The sequence below is a fragment of the Antedon mediterranea genome, chromosome 5 (genome assembly GCF_964355755.1).
Source record: "Antedon mediterranea chromosome 5, ecAntMedi1.1, whole genome shotgun sequence".
Taxonomy (NCBI): Eukaryota; Metazoa; Echinodermata; class Crinoidea; order Comatulida; family Antedonidae; genus Antedon; species Antedon mediterranea.
In genome coordinates, this window is record NC_092674.1 from 13,951,626 (window position 1) to 13,975,621 (window position 23,996).

The following is a 23,996-nucleotide window of genomic DNA, read 5'->3' on the forward strand; positions in this document are numbered from 1 at the left end:
AGGCAGTAGAGAATTTAAATCAGCAAGCTCACGATCTCGAACAAGAAATTGTCTTCGTGTGTTCGGTGTGAAAGAGGAGGCTAACGAAAACACGGATAACATCATTATCGGCATAGTTGAAAATAAATTAGGGTTTAAGTTGGTTCCTGATAACATTGATCGTTCACACAGGGTTGGTAAAAGGAAAGAAAATCAAAACAAGCCTAGGCCGATCATTGTTAAGTTCGTCTCCTATCGATATCGTAGGATGGTGATTACGGCTCGGAGGAAGCTAAAGTGATCTAGCCTATCCATACAAGACTTAACCCGTAAACGCATCGATCTGTTACGCACAACAAGTTTGTTTGTTTGTTTGTTTGTTTTATCTTTATACTGGGTGACCTCTTCAGTCAAAGACTGATCTCCCTGAGGGCCCAGTTGGTGATCAGTGGCTGTGATGTACTAATACACCGGGGTAACCCCCTACTCGTCTCGAAAGATGTACTAGGTTCTTTAAAGTGCACACGAGCACGTTGTGTACACGGGACCTACGGTTTATAGTCTTTATCCGAGAAGACTCGTTCTACCACCAGAACCATGGAGTGAGTGAGCCTCGAACCCCTGCCGATGTTATGGCTACGTGATTACGGTTCCACTGTCTTAACCGCTCGGCCACTCTCTAACTCTAAGTGAGCATAGTAGGGTATGGTCAGCATGGTCGGTAGATGGAAGAGTGTTTGCATTGATCCAAGTTAAAGGCCGTGATGCTGTGAAGCCAATTCGTTCTTTTGCTGATCTTGAAAACATTTAACTCTTATTTTTCACATACATGGAACTGTTTAGATCCATTTGATTTTTTCAAGAAAATATTTTGTTTGGATAAACTTTTAATTTTTGAAATTATTATTAATTTATTTACCTTACATTTAAAGTGTTTCCTCAACTTGTTTATTCATAATTTCTTTTTCTGAATTTCCTAATTCATTATTGAAATAATTGTTCTCTTTTATATTTCTACAACATTAATAAGACATTTTTTTTTTCAAGAAAAAAAAATGTGTAGGCACTTTTATCTCTATGGAGACTTATCTCTGGTATTCCACTTGGTACATTTATTTTTCTTTTTAACCAAAATTGTACATCCAACGCCAGTTTTTTTTTTCAAGTGATACATTTAAAAAGTAGGTATTGTAATATAGTGTTGTGTTGTTGTACTGACTTGTAATGAAGACTCTTACTCGCTTAACTGTCGTAACATATATATTGTTTATTCAAAAATAATTGATGCAATAATACTTCTGTACAATATACAACTATAACTAAGGATAAGGATAAGGATAAGGAACAGAGGATCAGTGATGCTGTCGGTGAGATGTGAAGTGTGTAGGTCTGCTTCTGAAGAAGTGGCTGTGAGGTGTGTCTGGGTTCTTCTGAAACTTGGGGGTATATTGGCTTCGGTTCATTTACATATGTCAATACGTAATTTTAGAGGTTACTGATTGGTCCTAAGTTGATCCAGGGGTGTTTAAGTGGAAGTGATTAACGGTATAATAAGGTATTTATATGATGGATGACACTGTCAAATCTGTACTTAAATAGTGTCAATCTCTCCTGGTTTAACAATGGGAGAGGTCACAAAATTAAGCTAAGTGTTTTCTTTAAGGATTCGATTATAACTAAATGGACTTTTAAAACATCTGGACAAACTCTCCTCTGGACTTTCTGGGCCAAGTTCGTGAACTTATTTGAATTTTAATACAAAGGTTGATTTCTGAATTATAAAAGTATATCATTATATTACAGTATAAATGTTGTTTTCCATAACAGTTTAAAAATATTTGTTTCTGTTGAATTCTTTGATTTAGTTGGGATACTTTAGTTACCCTTGAATGTTTTAACAAGGTTCGTATTCATATAGCCTGGCTGGATTTTTTCCTATGCTAGCTTATAATAGGCTAGGTTCAGGCCCCCTTGCTTGGTTAAAACCAGCTGTGCAAGACTAATGGCGATTTATTTTTAACACGTAAATATGCCTGTTCGGGGGCCTGAGTGACAGCTGACCTGTTATAAAGCTGATTAATTATTTTTTCCTGTCCTAATTAAAGATAGGCCTAGCCTGGCCTAATATATTTTAATAATCATTCATTTTGGAAGGGGAAAAACAGAGTAGGCCAGGCTACAGGTCTAGCTAGGCCTATATTATTTATAGGCTACATCATCAGCCTAGCAGCCTACCTAGCCTGCCTTATTCAAAGATCTGTAATATACTGTAATAATAGAAAGAAGCTATTATTGTCTGTGACATTAGATATTTAATTATAACAAATGTATATTTCTTTCATATTTGTATTGTATATTTATTATTATTTTGATATGCAATCCCAATCTGAATCAGCAAATAACATAAATTTCCGTTATCAATCAATAATTTATAATCCAAATTTAAAAAAATACCTTCCAAAAAAATCAATTCAATTACAATTCATATTCATTGTTCCTTTCTCACAGAACTGTGTTCTGAAAATGTATGAGGAATATATACTATATTTAGAAAAAGAAATAAATAAATTATTCATATTTTATTGCCTGGGTATACCTCGACCCTATTTCACCGAATGATTCCTGGTATTATAGTCCAATGTGAATATTTGTAATATATGTTGGTAATAATTTTGCAAGCACGCCTGTCGGAAATGGGCTATGTGTCTTACACAGATATCTTGTGCTTACATACTCATAAAGAATGTTTAATTCAGGAATTATGATTTTAATTAAACCATATCTGTGTGATTAGTTTATAGTAAAAATATACAAACGAAATCAAGTACTAGTAGGAACTGTGTTTGTGAATAATTGAATTTGAATTGAATTATACAACATTTAGACCAACAGGCGTTGATTCTTGTCCTTCATTCTTGCCAAGAACGTTAATGGGTTGTGGTCAGTTCAAACTACAATTGGAAACGGAGGAGATCCAAGATACACTACAAAGTGCTTTAACGCTGACATCAAAGCTAATGTCCCCTTCTCAACAGTAGAATAACGCTTCTCGTGCTGGTTGAATTTTCTCGAGTAGAAACACACAGGCTTGTCAACACCCGTGTTGAACCCACAAATGTAAAAACGCCCACAAATGTGAAAACAACCACAAATGTGAAAACGCATCACCCACAAATGTGAAAACAACCACAAATGTGAAAACGCATCACCCACAAATGTGAAAACAACCACAAATGTGAAAACGCATCAACCACAAATGTAATAAACAGCGCCCACAAATGTGAAAACGATCATCGCCCACAAATGTGATAACGCCCACAAATGTAAAAAAAAATGAGAATTTTTCGGCCACAAATGTAAAAAAAAATATCAGATCAAATTTAATGCTAGACTCAAACAATTTTGATCGAGGTACTAAATTATATCATGATTGTATTGAGTTGTTTCAATAATTGTTTGTTCACGATACGTCTGTTAGGGTCGTGGTTAACGCGTTGGATTATTATAATTTGCTGCTCATGCGCGCGATATTTGCACGTTAACTCGTTTGTTTAATGAACGTAATAGTTCAAGACAATATTTGTTATTTGCTGCGCGCGTGCACCATACTTCAAGGTCAAGGCCATGTTATATCATTGTTGCTTCTAGTGTGTGGTTGTTGGCTTACTATTATGTACGTATAGTTATAAGTCGATGTTCGATGTTTTTTTGCGCGTGTACACGATACTAAAAGGTCAAGGTTAAATTGCTACTTGTATGTAGTGTGTGGTTATTAACTCGTTGGCTTACTGTTATGTACGTATAGTTCAAGTCGATGCTCGATTCAATGTTTTTATGCGCGTACACGATACCACACGGTCAAGTTCATAATATACTATTGCTACTTGTGGTTGTTAATTCGTTGGCTTATTGTTATGTTCGTAGGCTATAGTTCCAAGTCGATATTCGATTCGATGTTGTTTGTGCGCGTGCACGATATTACAACGGTCATGACTTGTATACCATTGCTACTTGTGGTGTGTGGTTGTTAACTCGTTGGCTTACTGATATGTACGTATAGTTTCAAGTCGAAGTTCGATGTTTTGCGCGCGTGCACGATACTACAAGGTCAAGGTTATACAGTGTCGGTGGATGATGTATAACGAAAGTTCTGTGAAATTAGACATTTTGTTGGTAGACAATAATGACAATGTTGTAGTTTGTGTTTTTTTTATTATATTGTGTGCAGTATTAAATTTAAAAGAAGAAGAAGCTGTAAAACCCACAAATTATATAATTTATAATGTATAAGTTCTATATATTAGGTTCTAACAATAACAAAATATCCTTTCAATATTATTGTAATGACATACCCTAGCTAGTATGTGTAGCCTATACTATGTATTGAAGATGCATACGCGCTTTCTATTGTCTATAATCTGACATCGACTTGGAACTATACGTAGGCCTACATAACAATAAGCCAGCGAGTTAACAACCACAAGTAGCAATAGTATATATGACCTTGACCTTGTGGTATCGTGTACGCGCCCAAAAACATCGAATCGAGCATCGACTTGGAACTATACGTACATAACAGTAAGCCAACGAGTTAATAACCACACACTACATAAAGTAGCAATTTAACCTTGACCTTGTTGTATCGTGTGCGCGCGCAAAAAAAAATAACGAACATCGACTTATAACTATACGTACATAATAGTAAGCCAACAACCACACACTAGAAGCAAAAATGATATAACATGGCCTTGACCTTGAAGTATGGTGCACGCGCGCAGCAAATAACAAATATTGTCTTGAACTATTACGTTCATTAAACAAACGAGTTAACGTGCAAATATCGCGCGCACGAGCAGCAAATGATAATAATCCAACGTGTTAACGACGACCCTAACAGACGTATCGTGAACAAACAACTCAATACAATCATGATATAATGTTTGTCTGAATTTAGCATTAAATTTGATCTGATTTTTTTTCACATTTGTGGGCGAAAAAGTCTCTCTTTTTTTTACATTTGTGGGCGTTATCACATTTGTGGGCGATGATCGTTTTCACATTTGTGGGCGCTGTTTTCACATTTGTGGTTGATGCGTTTTCACATTTGTGGTTGTTTTCACATTTGTGGGTGATGCGTTTTCACATTTGTGGTTGTTTTCACATTTGTGGGTGATGCGTTTTCACATTTGTGGTTGTTTTCACATTTGTGGGCGTTTTCACATTTGTGGGTTCAACAACCCGTGCAGTTCTCGACAATTTAGTTGCAACAAAAATGATCTATAATATGACCCGCGATGTGGTTGCTTCATTTAGGTATGTTATTACTGGCACTCCCTTTAAATTGTAAAATTAAACACTTTTTAAATCACACTTAATTATATAGTAATATTATTATTAATGTAACACTTACATTGGCCTGAAGATCCAATTTAGCACCTTCCTTGAGCAAAATAGTGCAAACATCTGTGTGGCCGTTTTGTGCAGCCAAATTTAAAGGTGACCACCCATCCTGAAATATTACAAACATTATGTTATAGTAATTTTTCTCTAATCAAACTATTATAATATTGTCCTGATGTGATCAATTAAATATGACGTTATAGATTTAAATAATGCTACATTATTAAATTAAATACGTATACATTTGTCTTTCTTGTATAATATTTTTTTATATAAGTGCTTTATAAATGTATAAAACAAATAAGTGGGGTTTTTTTGCCTAAAAAGTAAACACTTCATCCGATAGTGAAGGGGCGTTTGAACTGGCAGTTACAGCTAAAATATCCAGACTTCAAATTCTGTTCAGGTAACACATTTTGACTGATAAATTCTTACCATTCATGGTTTCATTTTACCGTTACTTGGAGGAGATATATGTATTTTTTAAATGTTTTATAAAATCAAATACAAATCTCGATTTATATCCATTTATTGTATCATTTTGCATAAAATACAGTGTTGCTCTACACCACAATACAATGCAAAAACAGAAAACTAAAGAACCACGAAATATCATTTTCTAACATCCAGTGCCATAAAGGCATATGGTAACAATGATTACGGAATCTATTACGAGATGTGATGGACCTTTTCTTTGAACCTCAAAATAGTGCATTGGATATGTTGGGTCTTGCAAAATTGAAAGTGTTTCCTCAGTAAAGTCCCTTATAAAATGAATCAAATTGAGATCTGCTTAATTATAAGTACTGTAGTCCTATACGTGAAGCATAACTAAAAATACGTTCCAGCTAATTCTTACATGTGGTCCCGGTAAACTATAAAACAATGAATAATTAAGAATACTCTCAATGACAGATTTATAACAAAAGACGCAGGCCTATGAGTTAACTCCAAAAGATTTGAGTCTACGCAAAAGTAAAGCCTATTTGATACTCTCAGTAATGAGGTCGTGCCATTTAAGATCACTAGTGATTTATTTGCAATCTCAGCTTCAGAGTGGGTACCGTACCGTAGTTCAATTTTTAAGTTATTTTCCTTTTTTTATGGGTTACTGTATGGGTTGAAAATACTGTATGGGTTGAAAAAGTCGTAAGAAATTAGTTTATTAGTATAGAGTACTGCAAACCATAATAGTAGGTAACATTTGTAATTGAGGGCGTTTTATTTAACACGACAAAGCATGCAGACGATTAAAAATGTACAGTATCATAATATAGTAGTATATTTTAAATGTTGGCATGACATAATACACATTGACAGTTCTTTCTAACAGAGTTTTTTCTCGGGTTACTCGGATGTTATACTTAATTCTTTTTTTATATATTGTAATGCGCCGTGTTCTTTACGGTATATCTTTACATCGATTGTATTTTATTTTTCAACAAGCCATGCGGAGGATTCATGCAATATCTCTTAGTATTAAAGGGTAACACCACGGCTTTAAAATGTATATTGCTTATTATAAAATATAAACCTTTTAATCAACATTGGTAATAACTTTGCTTTATTTTAGACAGTACTCAGGCAAAAGCTAAGTAGCTTCTTTAAAAGACAATATTACAGTACGCGTGTGAAGTGAACTCATTCGCCTTAAAAATTCTAGTTTAAAAATATAATTAAACTCAACCTTTTAAATGGCTGATGATTAGAGATGTGCGCGCATGCAAATTAGCAATATAAATTAATATTTATTTAGGCTAAAGCTAACATTATGTTTCCTATTCGAGAAACGTTGTTGTTATGGGAACACACTTCTAAGTTGTTGGTGTAACTTCACACTAACGATATATTGAAACATTGTATTAATTAGTCTCCTTTACATGAACCTTTGTCATGTGCGACGATTTGAAATTCAGATAGTTTTAGTATTGATATTATGTTACTGAGGTGTAGTAGTATGCTACATGCAATGTGGATTGTTGAACATTTTAATTTATGATGATACAAAGTATATTATTATTGTAACCGAATTAGTCATGATATACGATGAATTTAAATCAGTTTTTGCATCATGTTATGAGGTACAGTAGTATTATATTATTATTGTAACCAAATTAAAATGTTTGTTGTTATAGAATAAAAATACTGGTACGTATTGGCCGACACTCCACACTAAACATAACTATGCATTTAATACTAAACATTGTATTACATTGGCAAGTCAGAATGTTATAATGTACTTGGTATCGAAACTATACTAAATGACCAAAAGGTGACATACATTTTTGTCAAATCATATCCTGTTTTGTATCGTTGGATAGATTTAAACTACGAAACAATAATATTGTTTGTACATTATACGTATGATGTAGTCATTATTTGTTTATCATTGAAAGTAATGGTAAATGTATAATTTGCATAGTGTCCCACATATTTTTAATTCGGTTCTAGTTCGCTATGTGTAAAAGTGAAGATCAAAATAATTAAAATGTTAGACTTAATCGTGATCGTTTACCTATAATCATGAATATTATCTCAATGTTAATATTTAAAGTAATCCTTTCTTTATTTTATGTCATTTGACGCAAGCCTAAATAATATGAAAGCAATCTTTAGATCTTGTAAAATCGAATGTGTTTTAAAGTATCTAATGATTCAAATTGAGATCTGCTTGAGACCTGCTCTGCTCGTTTGAGTTCAAACGTGTCCTTTTGTGCCATGTTTATACCCTTACCCTATATTGGTCGTGCCATTTAAGATCACTAGTGATTTATTTACAATCTTCAGATGAGTGGGTACCGTATTAATTTCATATTGTAGGTGATTTAACGTTATAAAATATCTTCATTGTTTTCAATTGTTTTCAATTGTTTTCACCTGCTTTGATAGAGACAATACTGTTAATAATTGTTTATTAGTAAACACATAGTGTACCCAAAACCAACCCAGTGTATTTGTGCACATAATAGTGTGTAACATTTGTAATTGAGATCGTTTTATTTGACACGACAAAGCATGTGAACTCCTGAAAACGTACAGAATCATAATAATGTAGTACATATTGTATTTTGACGTAATGATTGTTGTTGTTTTTTTAGACCACACTAAGTGGTTGGTGTAACTTCACAATAATGATATAATGAAACATCATAATGTTAGTCACCTTAATATGGTCATATGCCATATACGATGATTTAAAAATTCAGAGTTTTAATATTATAGTATTACAGTTGAACATTCGTGAGTGGTCACCTCCCGTAGTTTCAAAAGCCCGTTTGTTCTTCATCAAATTAGTGGACCTCCTGTAAGCAGCCATCTCATGTGTTTTTTTTCTCTTTTGTGAGGTTCACTCAACTTTACTTCATTTCAAAACATAAATAAACAATTTTATTATGTTTGTATATTATCTTTTTAAATATATACTATTTTCATTCATAGACATAAAGTTTCCTCTTACATCTAAAAAAAAAACTCTGCAAGTTATCATTTATACATTTACATTACATTTAAACTGAAAACAATATCAATGAATATGGAAAACCAAAAGCAACTCAATAACCGGTTGCTTGTAGAGTATATCATTTTCTATGCTTTTTTTTTTTACTCTTCTTTTTATTGTTTTCCCCTTTTTTTTATCTTTTTCTTTTTTATTTGCACTATTTACATTTTTGTACAAATTACTTTATTTACAGTAGGCTTAACCTTCAAAATAAAAATTAATAAAATACATTCATGGTATACTCTTGTGTAAGTATATTTTTAAACATTATCCATGAGTTTTTACAGACTGACTTATTTAATTCTGAAAATATTTTTATTTTGTATATAGAATATAGAGCAATTGAGTATAACTTATTTTTTATGTTGCATTCAGACCCAAACATAAGTTTTTCAAAAGAACAGTTACTATTATCTAACTTTTTAAATATCTCATTGATTTTTTTCCATAATAAGACATTGCTTTTACATTGGAAAAACATGTGCTTTTCATCCTCAGTTACATCACATAACTCACATTTGTTTGTGTTCTTGATATTCCATTTATATAATTGTACATTTGTTGGTAAAATTCTAAGAAGCAATTTGTAATTTAGTGGTGCATATTTTTTGTTTTTCTCATTTTTTACTTTTCTTGACCAAATATCAAACCAGTTTGTCCTTTAAATTTCAATCTCTTTTTCCCATTTGGGAATAGTAATAGGAGCAACAAACATACCTTCTATAAAACTTGAATATATCTGTTTTGTTTTCATCTGAAATATCTTATTTATTTTATAATCATCTGAATTTAATTTAACACTATCTCCATTATAATTTTTACGGAAAATTTGTTTACAACACATTAGATTGTTTGTATGGTAGATTACCTCCCTTAAGCGGCCACCCACAAAATTGGCTGCAGTCGCGTGCGCAAATTTTTCATATTTCTGTAAAGAACATTTCTGTGATTTTAGATGAGATGAGAAAACTACACAGATTTTGATTGACTGAAGAAATGATTTGCACATTAATGTAGAATACCTTTTGCACATTTAACGTCAAAACTGATCGTTTTTACATTTAACGGCGAGATGTTCGCACATTTGCGGGTAATGAATGTTTACAGATTTTCACATTTGAAGGTAAAATGTTTGCACAATTGTTGTTGTTTGCACATTTGAAGATAAAATGTTAGCACAAATGTGGTTGTTTGCACAAACGTGACTTTTTGCACATTTAACGGCTCCACACGGGCACTACACGAGAGAAGCCCTTGACCAATGTTAGGACCAATCAAGGTACTTTAAACAGTCATGGCTTATAGTCATCACTCAGATAAATGTAAGAATAAAATGACACTGCTGCCACTACAGACGTCGTATGCATAGTCTATTAAGACTGATGCAGGCCAAAACAATAATAAAAAATGCTGTATAAATTTAGTTACACAAATAAAAATATGAAATCATGAGGAGAAACACTCGGGAATTTACCCTCTTAGAATTATATGCATGGCTAATGCCTCTATGTTAATATTTGAAGTAATCATCGGCTATCGCAGACGCCTACATCGGATGTAGGTATAGGTGTTTACACATGTGTTGGAAAATCAATATTCCTTAATAGATCGTATAGATAGATCGTTGTTTCTTTGTTTTACTAAATAATGAAAATAAGGATTTAGTCGAGTCGTCTTTAGATTTGCAAGTAACAGAGCATTTATTGTGTCCGTTGTCAGATGGTTATTGGATCTGTGTTGTTGATTTCTCCTAATACTTATGTAATTAACCGCTTTAAGTCACCCTGCATAGTAGGTATTAACAATGTATTAGAACTCTAGGAACTGCCATTTTCCGATATCTACTTTCGACTCAATGTATTTCATTTTTTTTGTATGAATATGAACAGTTTGTCTTAAATGAAAGTTGAATTGAATTTGAATTGCTTGTTTATTGTATTAACAATTGTCTGTAATTTTAGTATTAATTTGTTTAACATTTTCTTATGAGGGTTAGTTTTACAGGAACAACTTGGTACTTTTTTGAAATTTGTTTTGGAAATTAGTGCAATTAAAGCGTAATTTTAATTAATTAATTAATTAATTTAAAATTTAAATTCAGCAATCGTCATATTCTATTTGGAATACTACGTCCTGTAAAATGACTAGAATTTACTCATGGTTGTATCATGGTGCCTTTCCACGTGTCATTTTATCGCATCCCATCCTATTACTATTGAAACCGAATTGAAACATTTTCAAAATGCTTTTTATGATGGTCACAAAATGCCAAGATACATTAAAGAAACGCTCATCGTTAGATCTATGTATAGTAAAGAGAAATATACAAACAATTATGTTGTTGTGATGTCGTGGGTGAGTGTCAGGTGAGGCGGAGTTCATTCGAGGGAGGCATTTGTTGGTAACATTTTATAAGAAAATAAATTCCCTTAGATATGAACAAGTACAATACCGTGTTTGATATTATCAAGAAGTGATAACAGTAAACAATTGAATGAAAATGCCTGGTAAACAAATAGATATAGCAGTAAATGAATTATTCAACAAGTATAAGTGTGTTTGTTTTATAATACAATATTGTGTGTATAAATTTACGTGGCGGGGTGTTTATTAGAGGGTGGAGGTTGGATATTCCAATGATGTTTTATTGGGGAGGAGGCGTTCATTCAAAACAAATGCGGTATGCCTAATTATTATAATCACTACATTATTTAGTTTAAAACCAAATAATGAAAATTATCAGTGGGCTGTTTCGGTATAAATAAAACGTTTGAAACGGCTGGCAACATGTGCCAAAGCAATGGCGATACAGTAGGCCTAGGCCTACATGTCATAGCCGGGAGTGGTATTGGGGTTAAGCTCCCTTTACCTAAAAAATGCTCCCATACGGTGTGCGTCTCAAATAGCCTCTGACAACTAAAAGACCAACTCCTGGCCTGCACGAATGGCTTAGTTCTTTCTTTAAGCCTGGCGAAACCTGCTTCCTACTGACAGGAGAAGGGACGAAGGCGAGCCACTGGCGCCTCAAAACCAGAAGCTTACTTGGACAGGTGGAGTTCATCAGCCGTGACAGGCAGTTCACCTAGGAGAAGGAAAACTCTGATTTTAAACCTCCGCTGCCTTGCGGCTATATCCATCCTGGAAAAGGCTTCAGGAGTAAACCTCAAGGACAAATCCGGAGTGAAGCCCCTAAGGCGGTTTGGAACATTGACTCAATCTCTTTCCGGCAGCTTCTGCAGCCAAACTGGTACCATACGTATTGCTCTGCTCTCCTATGGACTTTATCGGTAAAGGCCGAGAGGGGGATTCTGCTGACTGGGCATCGCAGGGTCCCCATATTTTTCTTCGCCCAGGCGTGCGCCATGGAGAGGTCACTTCAGTGCTGTTGTAAAAAACGGCTAAAATCAACACGGGAGACAGCAGTTTACGAGTGATAAGCCAAGACCAATTGGCGTAGGTCAAGGCGCTACGGGTTGTCTCCGACGGTGGGAGGGACCATCGCAGTCCCACTGGTCAGCTATCGCCCGCCTCAAGCCGAGCAGCCCTCGGCCAGTAAGATGCTGACCCGCCACAGTCTGCCTGCTTCAATGGGTGCTTGGAGCTTAGGATTCTTCCGACAAGCGGACTGTAACTACTGCACCAGGCAAAAGATTAAAGAAAAGACTAAAGAATACTACCTTGCGATTTGCAAGCTGGAATGTCAGGACCATGTGTCCTGGCTTTTCAAACGACCCACGAACGACCAATGACTTAAGAAAGACAGCTATCATCAACCGTGAGCTCAAGAGGCTCAACATCGATATCGCTGCATTACAGGAGACAAGACTTCCCTCGGATGGCAGTATAAGAGAAAGGGACTACACGTTCTTTTGGCAGGGGTTGGAACCTGACCAACCACGACTCCATGGAGTGGGGTTTGCTGTTAGAAACTCTCTTGTAGCATCAGTCGAACCACCATCCAAGGGCACCGCCCGAATCCTCTCACTCCGCCTATCAACATCTTCGGGCACAGTAAACATCTTGAGCATCTATGCACCAACTCTTTGCTCAACACCCGAGTCTAAAGATGAGTTTTATGAAGAGCTGGACTCTGCCATCAGAGGAATCACAGACACAGAACATCTGTATTTGCTTGGCGACTTCAACGCCCGTGTAGGATCTGACCATTATTCCTGGCCCAGGAGCATTGGACATTTTGGTGTAGGAAGACTAAATGAGAATGGCCAGAGGCTTCTGGAGCTCTGCAGTTATCATGACCTCTGCATTACCAACACATTCTTCTCCACCAAGCCTCAGCACAAAGTGTCCTGGCGACATCCAAGATCTCACCACTGGCATCAACTAGATCTCGTCATCACTCGAAGATCTTACTTAAATTACGTAAACATCACTTGCAGTTACCATAGTGCATACTGCGATACTGATCACTCTATGGTGCGCACACAGTGTGTCTCAAACCAAAGCAAATTCATCGCTTCAGGCACATAGGATGCCCACGCATCAACACAGCTAAGACCAATCTGCCAGACCTGTGCGCTCGTTTTGCCCAAACCATCGATAAAATGCTGAAAGACTGTCCAAAAGCCAACTCTGAAATGAGATGGGCTCATATTCGTGATGCCATCTATACCTCTGCCAAAGACATCTTCGGCGTGAAAAAGAGGAAAACCCCTGATTGGTTTGAATCAGGAATTTCTGCGATGGAGCCAGCTTTAGAGGCAAAGCGTGCAGCGCTAATTGACTACAAAAGAGACCCTTCAGAAAGAACACTAGAGGCTCTTCGTAAAGCTAGAAATAACTCTCAAAAAATAGCTCGACAGTGTGCCAACCAATACTGGTTGAACCTCTGTCAAGATATTCAACTTTCTGCTGATCATGGCAACACTGGCGCCATGTACGCTGGTATAAAAAAGGCCTTTGGACCTAGTGCAACAAAGATCGCACCATTAAAGACCGCCTCTGGTACCATCATAACTGATCGTGGAAAGCAGATGGAGAGATGGGTAGATCATTACCAACAACTCTACTGGAGAGAAAACATTGTCACTGACTCAGCCATTGAGTGCATAGATTCTCTCCCCATAATGGAAGAGCTCGACAATCCACCTACACTGGCGGAACTAAGCAAGGCCATTGATATCTTGGCTTGTGGTAAAGCCCCAGGAAAGGACGGTATCCCACCAGAGGTCCTCAAGGCTGGTAAACGCTCCACATTATTACTACAAAACCTACACGAGCTTCTGCTACAATGCTGGGAAGAAGGCTCAGTACCCCAGGATATGCGTGACGCAAACATCGTTACACTGTATAAGAACAAAGACGATCGCAGCGACTGCAACAACTATCGTGGAATATCCCTTCTTAGCATAGTGGGTAAAGTCTTCGCACGTGTTGTACTAACTAGATTACAATCACTTGCAGAACGTGTCTATCCTGAAGCCCAGTGTGGCTTCAGAGCTGGAAGATCAACCATCGACATGATATTCTCAGTGAGACAACTGCAAGAAAAATGCCGTGAGCAGAGGCAGCCCCTGTACATTGCCTTCATAGATCTAACGAAAGCCTTCGACCTTGTCAGTAGGAAAGGTCTCTTCTCCCTACTACAAAGGATCGGATGTCCTCCAAAGCTTCTGGGGATAATCACCTCCTTTCACAAAGACATGCACAGCGTTGTGCAGTATGATGGCTCATCTTCAGATCCTTTTCCCATCAAGAGTGGAGTAAAGCAGGGGTGCGTTCTCGCGCCTACACTCTTCGGCATATTCTTTTCCCTGTTACTATCATATGCCTTTCGTCAGTCAAATGAAGGAGTCTACCTACATACTCGAAGTGACGGAAATCTCTTCAACCTTGCCCGCCTTCGCGCAAAGACCAAGGTGCGACGTCTACTTATTAGAGAGTTGCTCTTCGCTGATGACGCTGCCATCACAGCCCACAGTGTAGAAGCACTCCAGCGCCTCATTGACTGCTTCTCACATGCATGCGAGGAGTTTGGCCTTACCATCAGCCTTAAGAAAACGAACGTTCTAAGTCAAGACGCAGCCAATGCTCCTCCTAAGATCAAAATCGGCGATTATACTCTTGAGGTGGTGGAAAAGTTCATTTACCTTGGTTCCACTGTTTCCAGTAACCTCTCATTTGACGCCGAACTCAACATCAGGATTGGAAAAGCGACATCAGCCATGGCTCGCCTAACAGATAAGGTTTGGAAAAACCGCATGCTGACTATAAACACCAAGATGAAGATCTACCAGGCTTGTGTCCTAAGCACCTTATTGTACAGCAGTGAATCATGGTCTCTTTACACCCGCCAAGAGCGCAGATTGAGTTCATTTCATCTGCGCTGCCTGAGAAGGATACTCGGCATCAAATGGCAGGATCATGTCTCAAATAAAACCGTTCTAACTCGGGCAAGTTTGCCCAGCATGTACTCACTACTTACCCAGAGACGCCTTCGATGGCTGGGCCATGGAAGGCGCATGGATGACGGAAGAATACCAAAGGACTTACTCTATGGTGAGCTTGTCACTGGAACTAGACCTAAAGGAAGGCCCATGTTACGCTTTAAAGACGTATGCGAGCGTGATCTTAAGTCGGGCAACACAAACGTCACAAACTGGGAGGCTGTTGCCTCCGATCGCAGTATGTGGAGATCCACTATCAAGATGTGTGTCCAAACAAGCGAGAGTAGACGCGACAAGAAACGGACGCTACTCAAGAAACGTAGAAAGGAGAGAGCATCCTCTGCTCCAACCGATCAGGAGCCAACGTACATCTGCCCAAAATGTGACAAATCATGCCGCTCAAAAATTGGCCTTTTTAGTCACAGCAGGCGCTGTGACCCTGCACCGAATGACGGATAGAGGGCGCATACCTATTGTCTCTCGAGACAAACGGCTGCCAATTCAGGCCTACATGCAGAGTACCAGAAGGTACCAGTTCCAGAAACGAATGAAATGACTTCCAATGGGTTTTTGGTGGAATTTGACAATTTCTTTTTTCATTTTATAAGAGAAAACCTTATTTTTGACGAAAGAGATTAACTTTATTAAAACTACAAAATAACCTATTTAAAGTCTCATTTAATTAATCTTCATTTTTCATGTTTTTGGAGGACATAGGCCTACATCTTTAATATTAAGCATTTATTCGATTTTCTTATTACTTAATTAACCGCTTTACGTCATACTGCATAGTAGGTATTAACTGTCCTTTTTAAATATACATTTTCGACTTACATAGTGCAATGTACTTCATTTCTTGTGTTGTGTTAGGTAGCTAGAATTAAGGATAGTTTGTCTTGACTGAAAGTTTAATATATTTTGAATTGTATGTTTATCGTAGTAACATTTTTCTGTAATTGTAGTATTGATTTATTAAATTAATTCGCATCTCTAACTTTGATTCAGAAATTGGCACAAAACTATGATGTGATCTCGTTCCAGCAATAGTTTTAGACAAAGCGTATCTTGTATCCAAGTCATACTTTTCTTTATTTAATTGAATTTGTTCATCTGTTACAAAGAAAAACTTTATTCCTTGAATATGGTCGCAAACCCATCTGTACATATCATCAGCTTTTAATATTTGGTTGGTCTCTGTCGCTTGCAAGCTTGCTCTTGCTACCAAACGCTTCGTGGTACCACCTATACCATCACAAGGGCTCTTCCCATGGCTTGTGGCAAAGAAATGCCATTCTGCATGCAAACCATGATCTTTTTTATGGAAACAAATATTTGTCCAATTTTTATAGTTCTTGTATTGGCTGGCTGCCCCATCGCTAAAATATACAATTTTCTTTATATGAGGCAAGACATCTTTTAAATGTGAAAGTAAAGTGGTAATGAAAGCATGTACAGTTGATGTTTCATGCTTCAATGAATCCGAGATGACGCAAGTACTCAGGGATTTTAATTCATCATTTTCTTTGTAATAGATTACAAATGGATGGAGGGTTGCTTGACTATTGTCCCAGTAAAACCCTTGTATGGCATCCTGAATTAAAAAACTATAATTTTCTGCAAAGTCTAACAAAGCAATGGCAGTGTCATCAGAAAGATCCTCCTTCAGTTTCCGAAGATAAGCAGATTGTGATTTTGTGATGTAATGATGTTGCCGAAGTCGGTCAAATGCATCAGCTACCTGCTCTATAAATTCAGGTAGTGGAAGTTGGAGCGTAGCAATAGTTGTTCTATCTGTATTTATCCATTGCTTAAATGTTATCGTTTCTTCGAAATCAATTTCATTTTCAGTAAATGTATTTGACAAATCCTCAACAAGAGCAGACTTTCCTGGACATTTTTCACACACTAGCATCATGCAATCTCTGTTGTCAACACTGCATACGATTTTTGACAGGAGATCTTGGTACTCTAATCGACCAGGAATTGCTGATACTAAAAGTTTCACATTTTGATGAATTTGGCACACACATACAGAGTGCATACCTCTGCTATTTACCGATACACACCATTTTGGACGAAGGTCACAAAATTTTGAGAATCCAATTTTGTCATCTGGGTTTTTTATCTTATATAATTTATACAGTTCTTTTAAATTGATAAGAATCAAGCGTTTTTGCTTTTGCACTTTTACATAATTGATTCTAACAGAAACAAATTCTTTTTGTCCTGGGCACATCCTTGAATACTCATCCGACTCATAAAACTCAACCACTCGCTGAACAACTTGTGGAGAAAGGACCTTTCCTTTTTTGGGTGCAGGTACCGCTAAGATCCCATTGGTCTTTTTTAGTTCCCTGGCGGTTCTAACTATGTAGTGAGACACTTGAAATTCCTGAACAGTCTTCTTGATGCTCCAACTTGGAGGAGCAAGAGTAAGTAGTATGATTTTTTCTTTTGTTGTTGTTGCTTTTGAACACTTCTCTTTTAGTAGGCCCACTAGTGTGTCCAAATCTTTGCATTTCTTACATGGCTTATCTTGATCAGATGAACTTAATTCTTCCTGAGGAATGTTAAGAACCTTGGAAACTTTAGCTTTGGATGCAGATTGAATATCACGCATCTTCCTTTTTCCATAGTCAACCTTCCCCTTTTCCCTAACACGCTTGAATGGTGAGCATCCAAGAGATGATACGCTAACATTGAGCAAGTCATGCTCATTGTCTGTGTCTACAAAGCTGTCGTCAGTTGTTGAATCTTCCTTACATTCTGATATCTTGATATTTCTGCATGTTGGGCATAGCTTCTGCCCAGGCTTCACATTAAGCAATTTTGCATCATTTTCTTCGATAACTCGTAGAGACTCTAATATAAAAATGAGATTGAAAATTAGACTATTATTGTTAAACTATATTATGATAAAGTTTTAAGTCCTTTAAAAGCAGTGGTATATAATTTTAAAATACTGTACCAAAACTCAAACATTAAAAAAATCAATAATAGAAATACTTACTTGTAATAGCTTTCTTGTGCCTTTTGAAAGGATCGCAGCATTGTCTTTGTAGACGTTCATAATATGATATGTACTTCTTCTCATGATGATTACATATTGTGTTATCATCCGCAAATTCTACAGCAGTTCTCCACTCTAACAGCACCTTCTTCTCCTTTGACAAATCAGTAGCATTTATCAGAGCATGAGAACCTCTAAATATTGTATTCAAATGGCAGTCTTCATTTAAAGCTAAACCAATGCTACATGGATTTAAATTCTCACCAGTGTTGGATTCCATTATTGTACCACAATTAAAAAATTACTCTGTTCTGTTGTAGATGGTTGTACTTTGTAGTGTGCAATTAAGAATACTGTGATAATGTACATTCCTCTTACTCTAAGATTATCAAATTACTTAATCTCCATGGAAGGTCATGATAATATGTAGATGAGCTGATGAATTTATTACCCTGATAAGGAAGGTACAGTAATTTATGATGGAGATATATAGAATACCTTAAATACCTTTTCTCCACCCAAAGCCACAAAGGGGATGGAGTGTTCTCCGGGTCACACCACACCCATGTATGTGATTTGTGAATCATGTGGCTAAATACCATACTTTCAAAAAGCTGCCACACCATGAAGAAGATGAGACACCAAAACAGAATTTAGTCCAGAAGTACATTAGACTTGCATTACCAGATGGTGTAAGTTTCATGTCGGTGGGTATATGTTGCCAAGGTCAAAGGTCACTCCGAAAATCTTAGTTTTTTGCCTATTTTCTGTCTGTAACCAACTTTGGAGCTATGTCAAACATAAATTAAAAGGGTAAATTGTCTATCCTTGCTGTAAGATAACCACATGTGGCTCTACAATACATATGTGCAATATAAAGCTTTTCTGATTGTTCTTACTTACCATTAAGGGGGTCTAAAAATGAAAATTTATTTGACCGGTACAATAAATTGGGGTTTTCCATAACATATAAATAAAAAAGTGTATAAGATACAGTTATTTTGAGGCCAGATTTGCATTATATGGTGGGAATTGACCCTAGATACCAATTTTCAGCTTTGTATCTTGATTTTAAAGTGTTATAAATCACATTACAAAACGCAAAATATTCAATTACTCAAATTATGTGAATTCTGACGATCATAGTACCCCGTCTTCAATAGGCTATATTTTCAAAACGACTTTGATTTAAGTGCTAAAACTTTGAATGTGTTCATTATATATATTGAGGTACCTTTAAAAAAAATTTCAGCCAAATCCATGACGTGACCCGTACCAATTTTTAGAAAATTTGATGATTTGACATGGAATGACCCAATAGAGTTACTGTATATTATATGTTTCATACAAAGGGACACCACCAGACAAGTAAATCCTATCCCTAGCAAGTAACTTTGATTCAGATGTTGGTCCTTGCAACTTTTATACAGCCTAGATATCCACACGTGAACCGCACTGAAAATGAGTTCGTGAATTAGACGTTTTACTGTAATATTAAATATGTTTGTTACTAAAACAAGTTTGATCAAATAAATTCTACAATATTAGGGCCTAATAAATCATATTTTTCCTCAGAAATAAGGGGAATGGCGCTTCTGCACACGTGCCTGTTTGTGAGTGAGAATCAATAATACACTATGATTAATTTTGAGAGGTTCAGGGAAGTTACCATTTACATACTAACAACTTGCGTAGGATTAGTGAGATAAGATTGGAACCAATCTCAGTACAAATCCTTTTTTTGTAAAACAATTGCCTTTTTTAAACATCTATAAGAATTATGGTTGATTGAGCTTATTGAAAACCGGATTGGTAAGTATGAATAATTTTATTTTTGGAAAGATACATTTCAACATTTCCTCATTTATGATGATAATTAGTGAACAAGGTAAATAAGCCTATGCGTTTTTTTTAAGTATCTTGGCGGATGTTCGTAAAACACACATTAAAACGTGAGGCAACTTTTAAGACAGAATATTGTTCTGTTGATAACTATTTTATTATTTGTTTTATAATTATTCTTGTGTCCGAGATGTTTGAGGGGTTTTCATAATTATTAGGTTTGTCTTAATTTCCATCAATCTTATAAAGAAAGTAATTATATTTAGCTATTTTGATCAGCCTAAATCAGGCAAACTAGGATTTGTATATCTTTCTTAAAATTGAAAATAAACTCTTTTATTATCATCCCAATTCAGAGAAAAATTAACAGTGCAAAATCACATTCTTCCACCTTTGTCGAGAAAAGTCGACACGCATACATACTTTTATATACAGATATTTCGATACCTTCAAAGCCTCTAACGATTTGAAAGACTATGAGGTCAAGGGGTAAATTTGCTTGTAACATATGGAAACCACGCGATTTTTAGCTGTTTGGAAATATGTAATATTTTAATTTGTTGTAATTACGATTTGGTAGTAAGTACATATAACCCGTTAATTGATGCTCGAAGAATGTTCACTTTAATGATGATATATTTAATTTAAGAATTTATCACATGATATTAACATGTTATTACTAGTGACATTAGACAAATCGATATTATAAGTGTTTCAGAAAAGTTATTTATATTGTACTTTATTTGTTTATTATTTTTACGCAGTTGTGTTCATTTTTATGAATAAGCAATTCAATGTTATTTTTCTAGTGCAATAAATGGTCACTAAGGCTAATATTAATAACCCTAGCTTCTTTTACATTATTTTGTACATTAGTAACAATATCAAAGCAAAGCATGAGCTCTTTTCTTTCTATTAATATCAATAATAACTTGCTAAACACATTTCTTATATTTTTATTATACTCCCGCAGCGATAATAATAAGTAACAAAAAAGAAATTATATCCATGTCAGCATTTATGTGGTTGGGTAGTAGCACAGCTATCATTTTTATTCTGATGTTTAACGTTGGGAAACATGTAGTGTTAATTCTCACAAGAAGGCATAATAACATAAGACAATTTGGTATAATCATTGCCATTATAAATAAACAATATGGTAGTTTACCTCCTAATCAATGATTGTTTTTCATCATGTGCGTCGCGTATTTGTCAGCCGATTGCAAATTCTCGCCAAAACGCAACGAACAAAATCAAATGAAAACGGGATAAAAACTGGATAAAAATATACCAAAACACACTGTACATATCCATTTAAAAAGTACTCATGAAGTCGTTTGGTGATCAATATTGCACATTTAAACATCCGTCAATTGAGTAATGATGCCTCACACAGTACCGTTTTACGGTCTCCGGAAAATCAAAGAATTTTCGATTCTACACTTTTTGTTATACTGCACATTTTAAATGTATAGTAACCAATACGTTCAATGGAGTCAACTAACTGTAAACATCAACAACGGTGTGTTTCTCACAACAAAACCTACGTTTTGCATGGGATTGACAACGACGTTTTTTTAAGAGTGCTATTTTTATGCATATTTTAGGTATGTTATTACCGTCGGTTCGCCCTTTCAACTGAAAATTCATTTTTTTAAATCACACTGAATTATATAGCACCCCTTATTAATAATGTTTGTAACACTTACATTTACCTGAAGATCCAATTTAGAACCTGCCTTGAGCAAAATACTGCAAACATCTGTGTGGCCATTACATGCAGCAAAATGCAAAGGTGTCCAACCATCCTGAAATATTACAAATAATATTATTATGTTATAGTATTTTTCACTTTACAACAAACTATTTAATATTGTACTAAAATAAATTAGATGGGATCATGTATAATACTACTTCAATTAAATAATTAAATTTATATATTTAAAGTATGATAAATTGTAAAACAATTGCTAACTATAGTTTATTAATATTTGATATTTTCGTAGTAAAGTGCATTACAAACGCATTTGCTTGCATGGTATTCTTGTGGATGGTACAGTACGTTTTAAACACTTAATTACGAGATTAACACGGAAACGCTTTTATATCCGATAAGACGTATTTTATATACAATCTTCCATTTTAAGATTGTATTGACTTCTGCATTACAAGGTAGTTATTTTATTGTAAGATAGTAAAACGTTAAACGTTGTATAAAGTACATATTTTGTTTCATTACTACAATACTTATCAATATAAGTATATGCGAGTTACTTTTTGGTAACTTAAAACCAATTGCCATAAACAGGTTGTTAAATGATACTGGTATGTACTTCTAATTTATAAAAAAAAAATATTTTAGTTATAAACTGTTAATATTAACTGCCATCTTATTCTTAAATAAACGTTTAATAAGTTTATCCAGTAAGTTAAGATTTGCTGTCATCTTACTTATATCACTATGAACACACTTATTAAGAAACCAGCAGCATTTCATCACATATGATTGATAATTGGATTGGTCTTTCTTAATGTTTTCCTTTCTTAATCAGGTGTAATCCCTATTGCAGCACAAGCGAATCCACATCGAAATTCGATGCAGTATAATCTGTATAATCCATGCTGTAACATCCATATTTCAACCAGAACACTGGGATTACCACATATTAATCATTAAAGATGCCCTGGTATCGTTTAAATCAGATGCAATTGGAATTCCACGGACCTCAACAGCATCCTTGTATTCCACCCTACCACTGGATCGGTCACTTAGAATTATGCACCTCAACAGCATCCTTGCTCGATCGGTGCTATTAATACTTATTGGGGTATAGGCTGGTTTATTTTTTGCAGCAACCAGATATCCTCTAATTTGCATAAGTTTAAAATTTTTATCGTTTGACCAAAATCACAAAGTCATCAATATCATCTTGGAATTGACTAATATCAGCATTAACCTTTAGTACTTCACCTGAAGTAATCAACATAAAACATAGCGTGACGCACTTTTCAAATCGTGTTCCCAGGTTTCTGCACCGCGTTAAAATCGCCTAATCGACCAAATATATTGGGATATGCATACAGATATAGTTATGTCAGGAATAGACAATGTAAGTCGCTTATTACGAAGATGCACCTATTTCACCATGTACAGAACCAACACCTTCCACGCGAATCATTAAAAAAATATTACCAAACTGACAAGCACTCCCTTATTTTTTGTTTTCTGTTGGGTGTTGGGTGTTGTTGTACAGCAAAGGAAAGTAGTAATATTTAATAATTTAATTGTTTTTAATCTTTCGAGGAAAAAATTCAGTGCACTCATAATTTTTCTCGCGTGTAGGCCTACACCACGTAAAGTCACGTTATAGAGTATTTATTAACATTCTTCGATTGAGGTTAAATAAATATTATTTTTTATTTACTAATCTTTTAATATGATATTTTATTGAATTTTACAATGTTCATACACAAAATATTTTACTAAAAAACGTGATTTTATGTAATTATTTTACCGAAAAATTGAGTAGGCCTAGTTCATACAACTGCCGACTGTGTGAGGGGCAACATGTTTACGTCATTTCTGGCTAAAAACGATCACTTTCGGTGATGTTTTATATTTTGGAATAATAGAATATTTATATAATAATACAAGCAAGATTTTCATAATTATTTCTTTAATTATAATATTTAATAATATATATATACTAAAAACCATGATATATAAACTTTTGAATGTACATCGTTATCACTAATATAAATAGAACGAGCACCGGCGAAAGTTAGCATTTGGCGTTCGATAAAAAATAATGTTTTTCTGGTGGCGGCTCAACTTGTCGGCGGCTCAACTTGGCCTAATCCC

General features: G+C 35.3%; 3 protein-coding genes across 3 annotated transcripts; 1 reads left to right on the forward strand and 2 right to left on the reverse strand.

Annotated features, from left to right (window-relative positions):
- Window positions 1-12,586: 12,586 nt before the first annotated feature.
- LOC140049719 (craniofacial development protein 2-like) lies at window positions 12,587-13,366 on the forward strand. The gene has a single exon (XM_072094667.1). It carries the CDS (start codon window positions 12,587-12,589, stop codon window positions 13,364-13,366), a length of 780 nt encoding a protein of 259 aa, XP_071950768.1.
- Window positions 13,367-16,213: 2,847 nt separating this feature from the next.
- On the reverse strand, window positions 16,214-18,270 carry LOC140049720 (uncharacterized). Its single transcript, XM_072094668.1, has one exon. It carries the CDS (start codon window positions 17,900-17,902, stop codon window positions 16,214-16,216), a length of 1,689 nt encoding a protein of 562 aa, XP_071950769.1. The 5' UTR covers window positions 17,903-18,270.
- On the reverse strand, window positions 17,937-18,572 carry LOC140049721 (ARL14 effector protein-like). The gene is made up of 3 exons (XM_072094669.1): window positions 18,293-18,572; window positions 18,046-18,144; window positions 17,937-17,944 (listed from the first exon to the last, which is right to left on the reverse strand). Exons 1-3 carry the CDS (start codon window positions 18,570-18,572, stop codon window positions 17,937-17,939), a joined length of 387 nt encoding a protein of 128 aa, XP_071950770.1.
- Window positions 18,573-23,996: the final 5,424 nt, after the last annotated feature.

Excerpts from the sequence above, each read along its gene's own strand:
- LOC140049721 (XM_072094669.1), bottom strand. The coding sequence starts at position 18,572 with ATGGAATCCAACACTGGTGAGAATTTAAATCCATGTAGCATTGGTTTA. Across the intron at positions 18,145-18,292 it reads GCACAAGAAAGCTATTACAA|AGTCTCTACGAGTTATCGAA; the intron begins GTAAGTATTTCT and ends TTTTTATATTAG.
- LOC140049719 (XM_072094667.1), top strand. The coding sequence starts at position 12,587 with ATGTGTCCTGGCTTTTCAAACGACCCACGAACGACCAATGACTTAAGA.
- LOC140049720 (XM_072094668.1), bottom strand. The coding sequence starts at position 17,902 with ATGCGTGATATTCAATCTGCATCCAAAGCTAAAGTTTCCAAGGTTCTT.